Source organism: Sabethes cyaneus, chromosome 3 (genome assembly GCF_943734655.1).
Source record: "Sabethes cyaneus chromosome 3, idSabCyanKW18_F2, whole genome shotgun sequence".
Classification (NCBI taxonomy): Eukaryota; Metazoa; Arthropoda; class Insecta; order Diptera; family Culicidae; genus Sabethes; species Sabethes cyaneus.
In genome coordinates, this window is record NC_071355.1 from 58,943,255 (window position 1) to 58,963,646 (window position 20,392).

The 20,392-nt window shown below is 40.5% G+C and overlaps 1 protein-coding gene across 1 annotated transcript; it reads right to left on the reverse strand.

Annotated features, from left to right (window-relative positions):
- On the reverse strand, nt 1–10,665 carry LOC128739622 (uncharacterized). The gene is made up of 10 exons (XM_053835117.1): nt 10,518–10,665; nt 10,077–10,457; nt 9,840–10,003; nt 8,550–9,083; nt 1,780–1,880; nt 1,199–1,707; nt 853–1,016; nt 484–767; nt 174–426; nt 1–114 (listed from the first exon to the last, which is right to left on the reverse strand). Exons 1-10 carry the CDS (start codon nt 10,663–10,665, stop codon nt 1–3), a joined length of 2,652 nt encoding a protein of 883 aa, XP_053691092.1.
- Between the last annotated feature and the right edge of the window lie 9,727 nt (nt 10,666–20,392).

A 20,392-nucleotide genomic window follows, 5' to 3' on the forward strand; every position in this document is an offset into this window, starting at 1 on the left:
CTAAGTATCCTTCGAAAAAGCTAAAGCTGAACATGGGGCAACGTCTCCGATGCCTTCGGTGTTCTCAGCAAATTTGAGCATTACCAATTCGTATGTCACTACTGTCCCTGCCATCTGAAAACAGCTATTGAATGAAGGGCACATTTTAATAGTGTAGCATTCTAAATTCTCACCGCCAGCATGGTTTGTTTAGTTAAATGAAAAAATCCCATTCCAGAGAGCGCTACCCGTGTGGTTCGCAGTTGACCGGCAAACCGGTCCAGTTCTAGGCACCATCCAATGTTCGGAACCATAGTACAGATCGATCGTGGTGCCAGGGCTGACTCGTTGACCATTGAAGCAGCATAGAAAACCAGGGTAGTCTTTAAGATAAGGTAGATCAACGCATACCAGTGATTGATGGCTGATGCTAAGCTTTCCTCCTTTCTGAAATATAAGTTTTCTTTAATCTGTAAAAACACAAGAGACGTTGGACTCACTTACCGGCTGATGTTCAGTAGCTGAAAGCAAATTAGATACAAATTTGTTCCACAAGAGCTGATGATGAGTGAGGCCAGCAAATTGTTCGCCGTATCCACGAGATCGCACAGCTGCACATACTGGGAACGAATTTCGATCCAGAACTTCTCGTTCGCAATCATAATGCCACTGGTGAAGTGGTAAATCTTTTCGTAAAGATTCCTGAAGTAGCTCGTTAAACCCAGACTAACCAAAACAATCATCAGGTCCTGGCAGCTCCAGGCCATCGTGAGAGCCAAATTAGCGTACTGTCGGAAACGGGATTTTTTGATTTATTGCAAAATATCTAAAGTATAAGTGGTATAAGTTTACCCAACTATTTATTATGCTTACCTCGAAAAATAAAAGAACTAGTATGTTGTAATTGATGTGTTTAAATACGAAGGAATAATGACGCGATGCAAAATACCGTGGGAAATCGTGAACGTCCCAGTGACAAAACTGAGCTTCTCGATATTGATTGTACACATCAGCTCCCTTGGATAGGGTGTGCTCAACTGTAAAATAGTATTTTGAAATTATCAACAGCATGAAAGCTAACATTAAAACTGCTACCAGTGCTTCAGGTGGAAAATCCTTAAGAATCATTAAGCTTTTAAAAATAATTAATGTGAATAGCGTGTTTTTGCAAGAATTGTTTTGGTAAAAGATTGTTTGTTTATCAATCACGCATCCTTACCTAATGCACACAAAATCATTATCCAGGCTGTCCATCTGATTTTCAATAGCATAAAAGTGTTGGATTTTCCTGTCACGGGAACGACACTGTCGACATATCTCCATTTGATCGCGAGTGATCTCCATCTTCTAGCAAAGTTCACCATTAGCATCATGATGATTACCGTATCGATGTAGAATAGGATTCCAATAATATTTCTTGCGTTAACACCAACCCGTTCCAAACGTTCGTATTCGATGTAGCACATGAGCAGTCCGGTCATAACGAACACCAGAGAGACAGCCGTTTGAATCGATAACCATTTGAATCGTAGCGCGAGTGTATCCCGTTGCAATAATCCACACATCGGAAACGTTCCCATGAGCTGGAAGATCAGGATCACTGGTCGCATAGCCACGTTGAAGGAGTCCAGAGGTTTCATTGTGATTTCGCGAATTTTTGTAGATTTACAAGAAAGCGATAGATGTTCCTCGGTTGGTTTCATGTGAGTGTTTCCAGCAGGGTAGTTTCTTAAACGGTTATATGACCAACCGGGAGTAGTGGTTTGCGATAGCATCTGTCTGCGTTAGGACAGCTGTAACAATTCACATTCATGGCCGGTACCACCCGACGTTTGCTCTTCATCCGTGCGTCTCCGGTAAGCCAACAGGACTAGTTCGTAGGTTATTATCGTACCGGCAATCTGCAACGGCAAGCTGTAGATTAGTTGATGTATTCCACAGATTAATGTTGGCTATACATTTTTTTCTGAATGTGGGTGGATGTGGGATTTTTTTTTGTATAATGTGCTCATGATCACAAAGAACTATGTCGAAACTGTACAATTAATTTTTACAAGTTCTAGCCAACAATTATTATTCACGATTCATCTCTATGTATCATGCTCTTGATATTGAGATATTTTTAAAAACTTAAAGAGCTTAATACATTTGTTTTGGCCATAGCACGAATATGGCTGGGAAAATGTTTGTTCAAATGTCACCGAATATGCAGTTTTTTTTCATATAACCCCTTAGAATCACATCATCCCTCATTTTAGTGCCCCATTGTCTCCCCAATTCGTCGGTATAGGTATCTCTGACTAGCCTTTGAGTGGCTTTATTGGTCCCTTGTAATTCTTTCTACTGAACACTAATGAATAATTCTTTGGCAGGAAAGTGTGCCAGAAGGCATGATGGACGGCTTCAGTCTGCGCCTGTACTATCAAAACGTATGAGGATTACATACTAAGATAGATTCATTTTTTCTTGGTGCCTCGTGACAACGTGTGTTGTAGTGTGCTGACAATGGTACCCTGATGCTATTTAATTTCAGGTTCCTTTTTTTATTTAATCTTATTTAATCTCAGAACCCTTCGTAGTTTCAACTTACGCTAATTCAACTCACCTACAACTCCAAATAAAAAAGCCCATGGCTTGTAGATTCTTCGCACTGACGAAAAAATCAAACCTACTCCAACTCCTGTAAGGAGCTGTACTGCGGTTTTTGCTTATCAGTTAATGATGCATGTCAAAAAAATTAAGCTTGTTAGATCGTTGCCATAGATCCATAAGAGTGTTCTAATAAAAATGTGAATTATAATGCATTCCCTTTAGAATCCCCTCGTTATAAAGCAACCTCGATATAAAACAATTCGATATGAGACAAATTCGTTAGACATAGTTGGTAACGGCACCAGAGCTAATTTTACATTCCAAAAGCTGCTCCATGAAGATGTTCGTTATTTCAAAATAATCCCAAAAACTAATAGCTAAAACAATAATAAATAGTTCAAAAAATCGTAAATACACAACACAGACCTAATTGGCGATCGCAGATGCAACTTTTTTTTTGAAAAAATCATGTTTCGGCTGGTCAACGGCTGGGTAACGTATACCCTCGGTGCCTTGCGCACTGTGCATAAAATAGACCCCACAGTGGTACCTCTACCTCCTCGTGGTACCAACCGGGACACGAGCAACCTCGGTGGAGAACGGGTAACCAACCCTGGTGGAAGCCATGGTCGTATGCTGACAGGGGAGGATGGCTCCTTCGAGCTACGCTGGCCCTCCGGCGATACTGTGGGGTTAGATGCGGGCTTTGCAAGCATGAGGTAGTAGTAGTAGTAGGGGAAAGCCACTAGAGATGGTCGGGTAGCGGAAAATTTGCCCGAAACCCGCAACCATACCCGTACCCGCCGGGTTCGGGTCGGGTTCGGGTATTGAAAAAAAATAATTTGCGGGTTCGGGTCGGGTACGGGTTCTTAATTTTTGTTTTTGAAATCGGGTACGGGTCGGGTCGGGTATCCCTATTGACCACATTTAACACTACAGATGGTCGGGTACCCGGGCCCGTCCCGTACCCGTCGGGTTGCGGTCGGGTTCGGGTATCAAAAATAATAAACCTTCGGGTTCGAGTCGGGTACGGGTTTTCAATTTTTTTCTTGATCGGGTACGGGTCGGGTTCGGGTATTCAAATTTTCATACCCGACCATCTCTAAAAGACACCATCATTTCAAGGACTTGCCAATGTATGTGGGTAGAATTACAGTAGATCCAAATTTGATTATCAAATGAATTTCACACTAATGTTGTTACAGAAGGGCCAAAAGGGATTGGGCGGACCCACTAGCAGAGGCACTTGTGCGCATTCCGGGGTTATAAGAGTCGCCTTCCAGCATTAGGATCCTTCCATGTAATAATCAATTTCGCTGTACCAACTTTAACCCACGTGATGATTTGTTTGTTTTGAATTGAGAGGTGCCATATTTGTTTCAGACCTTAAGGATTCAGGTTGGCAATCCACTCCGTCATCCAGCCTTCCACATTTATGATGTCAATAATAATACCACAGACTAACAGACGTAACACTTTGAACAAATTTTCTAACAAAACATCGTTTCATTGACACCCCCAAAACTTGGAAAAAACACTAGCATCACCTGGTGCAGTCTTCGCGCTACGCAGAGTAGGTTGCTATAAATTTATCAATGCTATAAATTTACTTGTATAATATCTGACATCAGCGCCAGCGCAGGCGAACGGCGTTCTCGCGAAGCGACTGTTGTTTGAGTCTTGGCTTAAGCAAAAATTTGAAATGATCGTTTTTATTGACGATGAAATGAGGCTTCAGTGTTACGTCTGTTAGTCTGTGATAATACTGTTAATAATATGATATTAAGATGAAATGTGGTATGTATGGTAAAAATAGAACAATCTCACCAGCAGTTCTTCGTATGGAATAGAGTAGCATCCTTTGAGGTTCCATAAATGCTTCTAATAGTTAATTCAATTTTTCATTCTGGTATCCATGTGCAGTATTAAAACCGTTTGGCCGTTTGGTTTATCGTTTTGGCCAAAGTTTTTACTATATAGCAGGAGATGCTTCATGAGCTAAAACGAAAAAAATAATTGAAATAACTTATTAGGCTTACCTATTAGCTAGGCCGTGTGGCTCCGCCGTCTGCCCAAAACCGCGGTTTTGAGATCAAGAAGCCGGGATCCACCCAGCAACGCACCTCCTAGCTTGGCTACTCAATAGAGCATTACCAGGTATGGCCACGTGGAGGCGCTAGGTAGGGGCTTGGGATGGCTAGTGCTATATTGGACGCTCCTCGTTTGCCTTCCCCATTTCATACCCTAAGTTGGATGCGGGCTTTGCAAGCTTGAACCACTAAAACATAAAACAATGGACTCCGTAAGTAATAATAACTCTAATTGGAACAATCGGCAAAGACTCAGGCGACGAAAACGAACTAACGATTGGAACTTAGGAACATGGAACTGTCGGTCTCTAAATTTCCTCGGAAGTACCCACGTGCTTTCTAAAGAAGTGAAGAGCCGCAAGTTCGACATCGTAGCGCTGCAGGAGGTATGCTGGGAAGGGACGATGGTACGTATACGTACGTATAAAGATGGTCATACCATCTACCAGAGCTGCGGCAATACACTCTAGCAGGGCACAGCTTTTATAGTGATGCAGGGCGAGATGCAGAAGCGGGTGACCGGGTGGTGGCCGATCAGCCCCCGAATGTGCAGATTAAGAATCAAGGGCCGATTCTTGAATATTAGCATAATTAACGTGCACAGCCCTCACCTCGGTAGTATTGATGATGACAAAGACGAATTCTACGCACAGTTGGAGCGTGAGTACGACCGCTGCCCAAGACATGATGTCAAGATTATCTTCGGGGACTGTAATGCTTAGGTTGGTCAGGAAGTGGAATTCAAACCGCACCTGGACCACGACCACGTTCTGATAGATGGTCGTCACTTTTCAGACATTATCAACGTCACCTATCCGGGCGCTAACATCGATTTGGATCCCTACCTAGTGATGGTAAGGATACGTCAAAAACTATCTGTTGTGAACAACTTACGATACCGGCGCCCGCCACGGTAAAATATAGTGCGACTGAAGCAACCGGATGTCGCCGAAAGCTACGCGTTATCTCTCGAAACCGCGCTGCCGGAAGAGGGTGAGCTGGATGAAGCTCCTCTTGAGGACTGTTGGAATGCCGTGAAAACAGCCATTAACAGCATAGCGGAGAACGTCCTAGGCCGTGAGGCACCGAATCGACGTAACGAATGGTGTGACGAATAATACCAGCAGATATTGGGTGAGAAGAATGCAGCGAGGGTACAAATGTTGCGTAGAGCCACCCGTCAGAATGTGGAGCGATACAAACAGAAGCGGAGACAGCAAACCCGACTCTTCAAGGAAAAGAAGCGCCACCAAGAGGAGAAGAAGTGCGAAGATTTCGAGCAGCTGTACCGCTTTCACGACACACGGAAGTTCTATCAGAGATTAAAGATGGAGGTATCTCGACTGACAACCGTGCGGTGATCGAAAGGTGGAAGCAGCACTACGATGAACACCTGAATGGCGTACAGGCGGAAGACCATGATAGCGGAAGAAGTGACCACATTGGTGTAGCAAGCAACGAAGATGTGCCACCCCCATCGATAAGGGAAGTTAAAGAAGCTACCGAGCGATCATTATCCTGAATGCCGCCTACAAAGTGCTGTCCCAAGCCAAGTTTTCCATCGACTATCGCCAATAGCCAATAGATTTGTGGGAAGTTACCAGGCCGGCTTCATGGCGGGTCGGTCTACAATGAACCAAAACTTCAGCCTACGGCAGATCCTCCAGAAGTGCCGCGAATTCCAAGTCCCCACGCATCACCTATTCGTCGATTTCAAAGCCGCATATGATAGCGTAAACCGACAAGAGCTATGGAAAATTTTGGACGAACACGGCTTTCCGGGTAAGCTTACTAGACTTATCATGGCTACGATGGATGGGATCCAGTGCTGGGTGAGAATCTCGGGTGGATTGTCGGACCCATTAGAATCTCACAGGGGACTTTGACAGGGAGATGGTCTTATCTGCTATTTATCTGCTTTGCTGACGACGTGGATGCTGTCGACAGAACATTTGGGGCGGTGGAAGATCAGTACACCAGACTAAAACGCGAAGCAGAGAAGATTGGATTGAAAATAAATACGTCTAAAACGAAGTATATGCTGGCGGGCAGGACCGAGCGCGACAGGGTCTGCTTGGGCAGTACCGTGGTAATCGACGGGGATGAGTTCGAGGTAGTCGACGAGTTCGTATACCTTGGCTCACTGGCAACAGAGGGCAACAATACCAGCCGTAAAAGGCGTATTATCAGCGGAAGTCGGGCCTACTACAGATTCCACAAACACTTGCGGTCGAACAATCTGAACCCCCGTACAAAGTGCACATTATACAAAACGCTGATTACACCGGTTGTCCTCTACGGGGATGAAACGTGGACACTGCTAGAAGAGGACCTACGAGCACTCGGAGTTTTTGAACGGCGGGTGCTAAGAATCATTTTTGGCGGAGTGCAAGAGAACAGTGTATGGAGGCGAAGAATGAACCACGAGCTCGCGCGTCTCTACGGCGAACCAAGTATTCAGAAAGTGGTTAAAGCTGGACGGATACGTTGGGCAGGACGTGTTGCTTGAATGCCGGAGAAATATCTTGCAAAAATGGTTTTCGCAACGAATCCGGTAGGAACAAGACGAAGAGAGGCGCAACGAGCGAGGTGGCAAGACCAGGTGGAGCGAGATCTGACGAGCACTGGGTGCCCGTGGAACTGGAGATCAGTTGCCATGGACCGAAACAGATGGAGAAATTATTCTGCGCAGGCCTTGTCGTAAGACGTTAGGCCAACTAAGTAAGCATGTTTCGATATAAAACAATTTCTATATAAGATAACTTTTTGAAATTATAAATTGTCTTATATCGAGGTATCCCTGTATATGATTGACAAAAAAGCATGCAACGCAATGTATAAATGAAATTCCTGTCTAATCTAATCTAATCTCACACTAACGCAGCCAATTCTGGAAGGCATCCTGGAAAATGACGATTACTTGAATCAATCATTTTTCTTGTCAACGGCCAGGCCAACTGCGCAGCATGTACCGCAGAGAGAATTCCAAGGAATCAAGTGGAACTAGAAAAAATACCTAATTCCATCAAACTCCTTGAAATCAAGGGAAGGAAGAAAGCGTGGACCTCCCGTACCAAACGCTTCCCATATACATAGATAATGATTTATTTACAGTCGTTGGGAGTATCTTTGCTAATAAGGGTTAAGTGATACTCCGGACCCTCAGGGATGAACTAATGGCATTTAGACCAGAAGCCAGGCTGCAATTGGCCAAGGATATAGCGCCTTATTTCGCTCTCTGAAAATAGATTAGTTTACCAAAAAATTAGTATAAATCATATAATACTTGAAATTAAAGTCGTGTGGTTTAATGGTTGCCTAAAACTACATTTGTAAGGTTAGGAACTGAAAACCGCACGACCCCGCACCTCCTAGCTTGGCTACTCAATTATACAAATTGAAGTATTTCCAGGTATGGCCACGTGGAGGCGCTAGGTAGGGGCTTGGGATGGCTAGAGCTATGTTGGGCGCTTCTTCCTAGTTGCCTTCCCCATTTCATACCCGCAATGTATAAATGAAATTCCTGTGAACTGAAACTTAATCTCCAAATGCATTTCTCGTGCAAAAGGTTTTGCGGATAATAACGCCTTTACGGACCTGAATGAATAAATCTATTTAAAGGGTCGTTAATAAAAAAAAAATAATAATAACGCCTTCTCGAGTAGTGTATTGGACACGATTAAACTGTTGTTTCACTTAAAGTTACTAAATAGGTACAGCAATGTGTTGAAATACAAATTTAGTGAGAAATTTTGTATTATATATGTAATAGTGTGTCAAAAGCAGAGAGTAAATATGTTTTGAAATATACGAACTTGAGATTGATATTATCGAAACATTTAGTTTTTGGTTTGATTTGGTATATAATTAGTTAGAATATATAATTACCGTTAGTAAAATTTTCCTGGACACCATAAACACTCCCATTCCGGTGAGGCTAGTACCTCTTTTGGAGTACATCTGTACCCGTTCTAGCTCGTCACAGTACTCCTCGTTGGGTACTAGTCGGATTAGCATGAACGGCTGGTGACTGGCATCCTGAACCTGTGCACTGTACCAAAACATTAGGAAAGCTCGTAGTAGCAGAAATATAAACGAGTAGATAAAGTAGATTTTATTAATGAGCAACGGTTGCTCATGGGTGGCGTTCATAATCTGAAAGCAGATGAAATACAGGTTGTTGGCGTAAGACACAAACACCAACCGACTGACGGAACGGTTCAGCGTCTCGACAAGTTCGCACAGTGAAACGTAATGGATTCGTATCCGTTCCCAGCAATGCTCTGTTGTTGGTTTCCGTTGACTGATTCGATCCGAGATGTAGTGATTTAACTGTCTGAACCTGACCGAGAGTCCGATGCTGACCAAAACGACGAATAGGTCGACGAAGTTCCACACAAATGTCATCGACAGAACGATGTACTGGAAAATACGACCAGTGTTAAGACTTAAGACAGTATTTTATGAAAATAACCTGAACTGTCATTTATAAACCTAAAATTTACTTATTTTTACCTATGATTCATTTCTCATTATTACGCTAAGATTTTATACATCGAATAGGGTATGTAGCTGCTTCATCGTAATTGCCTATTCCCGTCCTATCCAATACAAGTTAATAAAAATATCAGCGTGTTCTATGACCAACAATGCAAAATTAGTTATTCCCTATTATTTTTGTTTGTTGGTATATTGGCTACTGATTGATCGCGTAAATCAAGGTAAGCTAAGATCTATTTAGATGCCTTTTTTCAAAGAATTCCTGCCAGCCAAACTTCCAACGTTTTTTCATGTGACGAAGAAGAAAATGTCGACTAATCGTTTCAATTTCCGTCATTCATAAAGTGAAATTGACTCTCGCAACGCATTGTTGTTATTGACGATGGAAAATTTTGATGGACGGATTTTAAAACGGTGCGACGAATTTAAGAAATAAAGTCAGTTGCGTAATTTCAATAAAGTGCTTTGATAACCGCTTTTTAGTGAATTCAAAATACACGGATGGGAAGGGAGTAAAATCAGCACATGAACTTTTGGAGAATTCATTAAATCCATTCAAGAAATGATGAAAATTAGAGTGGTTTACCTCATTCCACGATTATTATTTGTATTGTATAAATTAAAAATTTATTTATACAAATAAAAATTGGTTTGAAAATTTACACACACAAAACTCACCTCGTTATAAATCACCACTGGTAAATTGTAGGGTATAGATGAAAACGCTGAGCTAAAAGTTTTAAAGCAAAAGTATTTAAATGGTTCGGTAATTGTCCAGTTGCAATTGGCTGCCTCTCTGTAAATATTGCTAACGTTATTACCAACAGACAACATGTGCTCAACTGTGAAAAAAGACCGAACGAAGAAAAGAATTTTTATTGGATGCCCTCGATAGAAAGGTAAGGTAGATTATACCGAGTGCCAGAAACAGTATCACAACGGCCAGAGACCGTATCCTTCGTTTCAGTGGAACCCTATGGAAGGGATTCTTCAGAAAGGTCTTCTCGGTGCGGCGCCATTCAGTAAGTAATGTACTCCACGTTTTTGCCAATTGCCAAAAGAGTACAGTACTCGTCGCATTTATGGCAAAGAAAAACGGTTCTGCAACGTTGATAACATTGATTCCTTTCACTGTTAGCCGTTTTACGCTAAGCAGCGAGACGGAGTATCCACCGAAAATAACTGCCGAGCTGATAAAACATGCCAAAGAAGTCGCTTTGAACGCGAGCTTTTCCGGAAGACGCTCCATTACGTTGGAAAGTGGGAAAACTCCGAATAGTTGGGATATTTTCAGCACTGCAGACAGGAAAAAGAAGTTGATTTTGAACTCTTTTCTAAAGAAAGAAATTCTCAAACCAGGTGCTATGGCAATATGAAAATAATCATCTTCTATTGGTTCAAACTGTTCTCCCACAATTTGTTCTTTTTCGGAAGCTTCCCGCACTACTAGTAGAGCACTTTTGTTCCAAAGCACGTAAGGATTTCGCCAGAAAGGATGGTACATTTTTGGTCAAAATTGGAAGAGCTTCACTATTTCGGTGAAATGCTATCCTACTGCACTAGCGTATGTTTGGATGAATAATTTCCACCAATAGGTAGGAAACGACCAAGTGTGTAATCAGAATTCTAATGAACGCTCGTGCTAATTACATTCGAAGACTTGGTATACATGTCAGAAAACAATAATTACCGCACCGTTGACTCGTATGGTTCCTACGCTCGATAGGATATTCGGTGCGTTCATACCAGTGATATGTTTGCTTAATTTATGCTGATTTCATTCAAACTAACTGTTGGTGGTTGAATTTACCATTCATTCCCGACCGTGGCGTTATCCAGTTAACAGGAAATAGACGGCTAATATGAAAATTATTGAAATTTTCAATAATTTTCCACGCATGGTTTCGCCGCCATTTGTGTTTTCCAAATATACGTGAGCAGCATGAATTTTCGAATTGCCTGGTTTCCATATATACAACTGCCACTCGTAGATTGTAGGTTCAGCGATGTTAGAAAGAGCAATCAGAGCTAGTAAATTTCCCGGTGTAGGCACTTTGCAGGGATAACCTACAACAAGCCGGGAGTTATGATATTCGCTGATGAAATAATGCAGCGATAGACGCGATAGCTCATGACTGCAACGCGAAGCATTTATCGCTAAATCATGCTATCATGCAGCCGAACCGCTTTGTATCACAGGTGGCACTAATGAATACGGTTGAAATTACGATGCTAGGGTGGGGCGCTTATTTGCTGCTAATTTCTAACGTCATAGAGTAATTCTTGTTGAAACCGGGCCACCTCTGGCACTTCATTGGTTGAAAATGGTTAAAAAAATGAGAATTGCAGTTTTAATACTCCACAACAGTGGACCCCTCATTCGCCAAGGGGCCCAACAGTTTAAAAAAAATGAATTTTTAGCACACCTTGACATCTACATCATGTGATATTTCCTAAATTTGCAATGAAATAACTAACAAATGGACAACGAAGAACAGAACTTTCAAATGGAGTAAAATTTTTATTGGCGGCCATCTTAGATTTTAACAGAAAATCGTCGCTTTCGCCACGAGCCCTCCAAACTATTTTCATTTTAAAGCAACCATTGGAAAGCTTGGAAAAAAGGCTATGAAATGCATTTATTAAATTAGGTGAGCATTGGCATTAACGAAATGCCGCAATCAATTATCTGTAGGTAGGTTTACAATTATCGTATTTGTTATTATTGTTATAGGGTTTATTTCTAATTTCCGTCGTAGTAAGAAAAGCCACTCTAATTTTCATCATTTCTTAGGTGGATTTAATGGATACTCCAAAAGCTCTGCTGCTGATTTGACACACACTTACCTTCCGACCCGTGCCCTTTGAATTCACTAAAAAGCGATTAATAAAGCATTTGATTGAAATTATACGCAACTGACGTTATATCTTACCTTGGTTGTACCGTTTTAAAATCCGTCCATCAAAATTTTTCATCGTCCGCACATGACGACGGCACATGTTATTCTGCAAAATTGCTGTAGGTTATGTGAGTTTTCCCGGCTGCAGAATAACAACAATGCGTTGGCTGAGTTATTTTCATTTTATGAATGACGGAAATTGAAACGATTAGTCGACATCTTCTTCTTCGTCGCACGAAAAAACGTTGGAAATTTGGCTGCTAGGAATTCTTTAATGAAAAAAAACATTTAAATAGATCTCAGCTCACTTTGACTGATCGCGTATGAGAGGCAACAAACTAAAATATCAGGGAATAACAAATTTTGCATTGTGTGTCATAAAAATCGCTGATATTTTTAATAATTTGTGTTGGATAGGACGGGAATAGGCAATTACGACGAAACAGCAACATACCCTATTTCTAAAATATGCTATGAAGCAAACAACAAACGACATGGTTTTGTAAAGAGAAAGGATAGGGGTTTCAAACGAAATGCAAAAAAAATTTACGACCATCTTAGATTTGTTCGCCATGGATTTTATCAGAAAAACAAGTTTTTCGTCATGATCGGGAGCGCACCAGCTGATTTGGATTTTAAGTTCACCATTGGAAAACTGAGGGCTACGAAGTCCCCTGATTCCACTGGCTAAACTTCTGCTTCCAATAAACATCATACATACATGTTGGATATTAATTAACTCAGCTGTACAGCGGATATCCGGGTTGCAAAAGCCTATCACTTATACAAATACTTTTTGGTGCTATTAATAGGAAGTGCCATTATAATACGTTGAAAAGTCAAGAAAATCTACCGGTTGAACTGGTTGTTCAAAAATCCTGATCAAGAACTATCTATTTCGATTTAACCGAATCGAATCGAAAGCTAAAAGTTAGAAGCTGAGTATGAATTGTTGCTAAAATTCTTACCTCTTTTGGAAAATATATTTGAATAAAAAATTTGTTGGATGATTGGATATTTGTTATGAATTTAAAAAAAAAATGAAATTTCGAAGTCTTCTGTTATACCATATGACGATGCGTTTTTATGTCAGCATATAGAATACTGTTTTTTGAAAAATTTATCACAGACAAACAGGCGAGACACTCGCGTTAATTCCATCGTCCAATCAAAAACCACTCATTTTGCAAAAAAGCTTGTTTCGCAACATGACCACACTGCGGCGCTCAAGTATTGCTTCGAGTTTTCAGTGTAAAACCATACAAATGTAAAAACCGTGCAGTATAAAACTCTGCAAATGCAAGCTACTCCGCAACATGCATGACAGAGGGTGCTAGTGAGCAAGCAAAATGTGTAGGACGATGGTTTTCCATGGATTTTCTTCTATGTGTCATGTCAGTTCGTCAGTGAATTTATCAACAATCTGTGAAATGTGAAACGAATCGATCCATTCATTCAACTTCAACAATTTTTTTATTTTACACCTCGGTGGGTTGGTATTATTGGGTATTATTGAGGATGCTATCATACAATATTTGTTATGCGTAATTGTGCCTTGAATACTATTGTTAAACTTGTATCCAGAAATTTGACGATGAATTCACTGGTACCTATGTAATGCTCCATTATGGTTTTTTGATATAGTTGGCTTGTAGTTTGACTGTACTGCACTGCATCCAACGAGTGCTATTTTCCTGTATGTGCGGTTTATGATGGCAGTGATAATATGTACCGCGTATCAGGTTTGCAGTCCCCGTTCGAACGCTCATGGTCATCTGCCTGTTTCGTCCGCGCAAAGATGCCCCGCTTTTGCTCGAATCGGAAATTCCAAACTTGTATGTACTACAAGAGTACATATCTATACAGCGTGCACTGGTGATGACCCTCTCTAAGCGGTACGCGGGTGCTTTGGCTTTGATTAATTGTTGACTGTCGAAAGCAAGAAGACTGATTGTGAAGTGAACGATTTACTGCGAGAACACCGTGTGGGATTTACTGGGTAGGTCTAACGATGGGCAGAAACTGTCCCCGTTAGTGGTGAACTCTTATTGCGACAATGTTATTAACCTAAAAACCGCGTTTGAAATAGAAATTTGATATTTGATTCGACCACAAGATGTATCTATTCATGTAAATTCTTTTTCTAATAGGGTAAACTCTGCATTCTTGAATTTAATTGAACTTCTGTTAGAAAATGGTTGATTCTTGGTTGTTATCTTTTTGTCAATCAATATAAATAAATAACTGAAGCAGACTCATAGAAGAGTGGCTTTTAGGAGATTGAATCAATTTTATTTAAAACTAGTTGAGTGTCTGATCTTGCTCAGGATTCAAAATTTGCGTGGAATCATATTGCTTTACTTATTTTCTATTTGCTTTACTTATTTTTTCAAGTGTTTATTAAAACAATTGAATTATTGAATTATTATTGAATTCGAAATCTTTTCGTACACAAATGTAGCATTTTCTTCATACTTTTAAGAAAAAAATGATAAAATTCTTCGTCATGTTTTCGGCTCATTAGGCGGCGCACACTTTCTTTGTCCATCGTTTTGGCTATCTTATTCCACCAGGTCTTAATCTGATTGATGTCTTTGACAAATTTTACCTTTGCCTTGAATCTCCTTTTCATGATTGCCCAGTATATCTCAATAGGACGGAGCTGGGGGCAATTGGGTGGATTAAGGTCTTTCGGATCAAACTGGACCCCTTTTTCTGCATACCATTCTTGAACGAGTTTGCAGTAATGACAGCTTGCCAAATCTGGCCAAAACATCACGGGATGGTGGTGGGATCGAATGAACGGCAAAATTCGTTTTTGAAGACACTTCTTTTGGTACAGTTCCGACATCATTGTCTTATTTGTAACGAAAACTTTCGTTTTTCTGCTACAGCTGCAAATGCCCTGCCAAATCATAAATTTTCGTGCAAATTTGTCGGCAAGAACAAATCTAAATTTGCTTGCAACATCCCCCCGAGCCGTTGCCAAGTAAAATTTTTGACCTGGCATTTGCCCGAAGTCAGCCTTGACATAGGTTTCATCGTCCTGTCGAACCTGGTTAGCATCCGGTCGTATAGATATACGGTTGAAATCTCTCCAAGTAGCGCCTGTAGCTTGAGATTGATACGCGATGTTGATCAGTATGCACGATAAGCCGCCATCTTGTCTCAACCCACGTCTCGAAGAGATTCGAGAGTGTACCCGAAATGCGCACGTAACAGATCACACTCGCTTCGCTGATAGCTCTGATCACTTGCGTCAGTTTATTCGGTAAACTGTGTTCGTGCATTATCTGCCATAAAGGGTGTCCACGGTAAAATTGCAACACATTCAAATTGCTTTAACTTTTGAACAGTTGGGTAAAATTAATTGAAATTTTGCATGGAGAAAGTTCAAAGTGCATTGTTTACACCGTGTGAGTCTTTACATCAGGTGTGCAAGGATCTGAAAATTGGCGTCGAAATAACAGCTCGTTCGCCAAAAAACTCTGCACAAGTACATCGAAAGCGAGAATCGTACCATCGGTAAAAGGTTGGGAGTCCCTAACTCTGCGGTTTCTCGGGTCATAAAATGGTCCGAAGAACGTTTGACTGTCGATCGTAAGCCAAGATGCGCAGAAAAAAGTGGTCCGTATACTGTTAAGGATCACACCCGCGTAGTGGGGGCCTTCGATGGGAAACCCAACTCCTCCGTTCGAGATGTGGCAAATCAACTGAATCTGAGCAAAATTTTCGTGCAGATGGCCAAAACTCGAGCTGGATTACATACGATCCAGATTCAGAACGCCCCAAAAGAATATAGTCGCAAAAAGTCGTGCCCGAAAATTACGTGAAAGCGGACTTTAACCAGATTCTGGGAAACCAGTATTTCACTGCAAGGGATAAGTTTGATGTTCCTGTCCAGAGAACCTTCGAAAACAGAAGATGTCGAAGTTCGCCAAGAAATTCTTGATTTGGCATGCAATTTGCTCATGTGAAAAGCGAAGTACACCTTTCGTGACCACAGATACCACGAACGAAAAGTTGTATTTCAAAATGTCTCCAAAAGCGACTTCTTCCTTTTCTGAAGTCCCACAACTGTTCTACGATCGTCTGGCCGGGTTAGGTTTCATGCCACTACGCAAAAGATGTGGTGGAGTGGTATAAGGCAAATACCGTGCCTGGGCGATTTCGTGCCGAAAGATCTTAACCCCCCCAAATACACCGAAGCTGCGACTGATTGAAAAATACTGGGTTATTACGAAGTGGAATTTTTTGAAACGTTCTTAAATAGTCAAAACAGTAGAGGAAATAAAGAAAGCATGGGTAAATATGCAAAAAACTTGTCGATTTTGAGGTTGTGCAAAATCTCATGGGTGGAATTAAGGCCAAAGTACGGGCATTCGGATACCGAGGCAAAATAAAATAAAATAAGGACGCAAAAATTAAGTTTAATTGTTTCGTTTGATGCCCTGAAAATTTGATGGTAGGCGGATAGAAACTTGAATTTTGTGTGTTGCAATTTTACCATGGACACTCTCTAGCTGGTCTCGATCGACTGTATCGTATGCTGCTTTGAAGTCAATAATGATGTGATGCGTGGGCACGTTGTACTCCCAACATTCCCGAAAGATCCATTGGATGGGAAAAATTTGGTCCGAAGCCTTATGCTATCGGTGACAGCCGGCAGCAACGTGACAGGATCTGGGCGAGTACCTTGTAGATGGTATTTACCAGCGCTAGTTGCAGCAGATGGCGACAAACCACTCCGTTCTTCCATTCCTCCGATAACTTCGCCATCTCTCACAGGTCTTGGAAATGATCCAGTGATAAAGCCGTTGGCAGTGTTTCTCGGCCATCTTTGGAATGCTCTACTGGTACACGGTCCATACCGGCGGCTTCGTGTACCGTGGAACCCGGTTCGTTTGACCATTTTTAATCTGAACACTTTTTAATTTGAACCCCGCTGGTTTGTACGACGTGCAAATTAAAAATGGTTCAAATATCATTCTCAACATGACATCATTTGTTTATATAGACAATGCACATAAACACGATTTGTTTGTACTGACCTAGCGCGTTTAATCGGTTTCACATTTCGTTTTCCTAACGATCAAGATAGAAATTCGATCGGAAAATGCAATATTCGCACTTGAAACTGCCAACTAAAACAAACCACCAAAACAATAACAAAGAGCAGGGCGGCCAGTTCACACAGGTTTCAGCATATTTCGGGTTACCAGTTGTTCAAATTAAAAAGTAACCCCGTTAGTTTGCATGAGGAATCGTTCAAACGAACGGGGGTCCACAGCTTATACGAATGTTAAAAACCCATGGTAAAAATAGTATAATACCGACACCCATTGTAAAATAGCACGACCAGAAATCGAAGCTAAGTCCCTTTGTCATATTACCGTAAGAACAGCCGATGACGTCACAAATCACGACAGCTGCATATTAAGGTTAAAACACGCGCCATTGAATTCTGCGATTTTAAAAACTGTTTTTATGCTCAAAATAATAATTATGTTCGTGAAACTGTTTTCATTTATTTCTTTGTGCCTGTCTGTTGTTGCTGCTGCTGCTGTTGCTGCTGTAAAAATTGCTTTTGAAATCTCAGAAATCAGAGATGCGAGAGTGAACTTTGAACGTCTTCATTGACACAAGTATATTTTCTCTTACATACAATTTTCGTAACTTGATCTCATCGATAATGATGCCAGATAATAACCGTGCACCAAATGCGTTCTTATGCAGAACGTGCTACGAATGTCTTCTCGTACCAAATACGAACCATTCGTAATGATAATACTTGTGGTAGCAAATAAGCCTGCGAATGTGTTTAAATGGCATGAACTTTTTTTTATCAACTTCAAAAATAGTTTGCGAAGCTCAGCTAAGCAAAATTCGAAAATGTATGGCTTTTGGTGCACCACCCAGTGTGAACTGGAAGTGCGCCGTAAATAGAGCAGTTTAGCAATCTAATGAATAATAATTGACTCTATAAATGCCCCGAACATAAAATTTTCGAATTTTGCTTAGCCGAGACGTTACAGTTAAACAAACAAAATCGGTGCACTGAATGCAGGATAGCCCTGATCGCCGCACTAGCCCCGGCGCAATCGTTATATAGGGGAAGACGGGGTAAGACGGCCCCCATAAGCGAATAAATTGCTAGCATAAAATGTGTACGAAAATTTACCTTTTCTTGTTCCACACATGGAAAAGCATTCATTTATCTACCATTAAAAATTATATAAAGAATTGATAAGTCTATTTTTCCGTGATTTTTCATCAATTTTCGAAACGTCTAATAATTACTCGTTCACAACCAGGCGGGGTAAAAAGGACCACCAAAGAGGTAAGACGGACCATTGCGGAGTAAGGCGGATTGTGGCAGATTTGAAGGTTTCTTTGAGTTGTAAACACAATTTCAATATTATTAACTAAGTAAGAACTTAAGGGGTTTTAGGTACATGCTAAAAGAAGGTATAGTTTAATTAAGGGACCTGCTAAAAGAAGGAATTTTACAACTAGTTCAATTTTGAAAATAAGAGTAGACGTTATTTTACTCCACTGGTTTTTATTTACTCTTTTCTTAACGTTATTTTGTTGATTTGTCAGCAGGACTTTTACTCTTTGAATACGCTTCACTTTAGGTGAAGGCAAAGAAGGCAACACATTAAATAAGCGTTAAGTGACTTGGGATCATCGAATTTTGATTCCGTTAGATCCAAATTTACATTGATTTTGTTATTCGAATGGCTCTTGTTGGCTTCTGTTGACGTGGGAGGCTCTGTGTTAGACAGGCTGATCGCAGATTCAGGAATAATTTTTATTACAGGTGTACTCTATTTCGAAAAAGACACTGATGAAGCCTGCAAGTCGTAAACGAAATGCGTATCTGTCAGAATTATAAAAAATTTAGTCAAATTCAACAGCTGGTTTTTTCATTCAATATTTTTAAAATCTATTAAGACACTAAACAGAAGAACTTTAGGCAATTATGAGCACTATGACGTATGGACCTTTTATCCCGTGAAAAATGGCCGATCTTACCCCTAGTTAACAATTTACATTATTTTGCTTTTATCTCTCAATCCGTACTATTTTATATACCTTTTCCGCCACACACAGAACAAGAATTGCCCAATTAAAGTCCATGGTAAGAGAAACGACAAAATACATAGCTTTTTTTTTGCTGAATAACCTTATATCGCATGAAGACACTGCGAACGAAAAGTTTCTTTTGATTCTAGTTTTGACGTTGGATACGGCCGAGTGCCACAGGTTGTCTCGAAAGTGTTTAGATAGTCTAATAAACAAAACATACTGGGGCATTTGTAGAAAATTTAAGGATTTCTTGGCGAAATCGATGTGGTCCCTCTTACCCCGCCGGGCCTTCTTACACCTTGTTACCCTAGCACTTAGGCTTCGCTTTGCTTATTAAAGCTGACACACTAAAACTTTCAGTCAAAATAATCGCAAGCTAAGTACCAGATTGAGTTAAAGGGAAATTAAAAAACAGTTTAGTGTGTTAAAATTTAATCACAATTCGTGCTGCAACGAAGAAATAAAGTACAGTAGCCAACACAGGCCAATCATATAGTGTAAAAGTTTTGAGCCTGATCAGTTTATTAGTTTCTTATACGGATCATGTGATATTTAATTTTAGTAACATTTTAGGTAGCTATTGTTTAGGAATGCTTGATTTTCATTCGTAACAGGATGATAAGATAAAGGATGATAATTGGAAATATGTGGTGAAGATCATTACATTAACGAGAAAATAGTAGTCAGTAACTTTTCGTCGAAAAGCGCAATTTCGGAAGCAGTTTTAGGGCCCAAAACAGGGGGTCTCTTCTAAAAATATATTCACTGAATTCTTCTTGTCAATCTGAACATGGCAAATATATTTTCATGTACAAAATTTTTGTTTCAAACAAAAAAACTGCTTTTGAAATTTACAGATTCAATGACGGCTAATTTCACCTTAATTAAAAGATCATCTTTTATTATTTTTTCTTTTTCTGGAGGATGAGTCGAGCCAAACACCGATATGGACATTACGTGGAAATTGGAGTTTAATGTGCTTTTTTTAGTTCTTTATAGTCATGCTTTGGCAGAACTCGGAAATGCAATTTACCTATAGCTATTGGGTTGAATCGTAAATTGATGATGATATCAGTGATATAAACCAGGGATGTGAGAGATCACAACAAATATTTTTCTATGCATTTATGATATACGGAAATGGCCAGCTGGAATTGTTTAGATCTATACAGCATTTACTGAAGCTTTAGCTTTGATAGTATAAGTTGCTTCTACGAGGAGATTATGTATCTTATATCG

Bases quoted from the DNA above. Each gene is read 5' to 3' on its own strand.
- LOC128739622 (XM_053835117.1), bottom strand. From the start codon at position 10,665: ATGTACCATCCTTTCTGGCGAAATCCTTACGTGCTTTGGAACAAAAGT. The intron at 9,084-9,839 runs GTGAGTTTTGTG...CGTATTTTCCAG, and splicing joins CAGTGGTGATTTATAACGAG to TACATCGTTCTGTCGATGAC. The intron at 115-173 runs GTGAGAATTTAG...AGCTGTTTTCAG, and splicing joins CTAAACAAACCATGCTGGCG to ATGGCAGGGACAGTAGTGAC.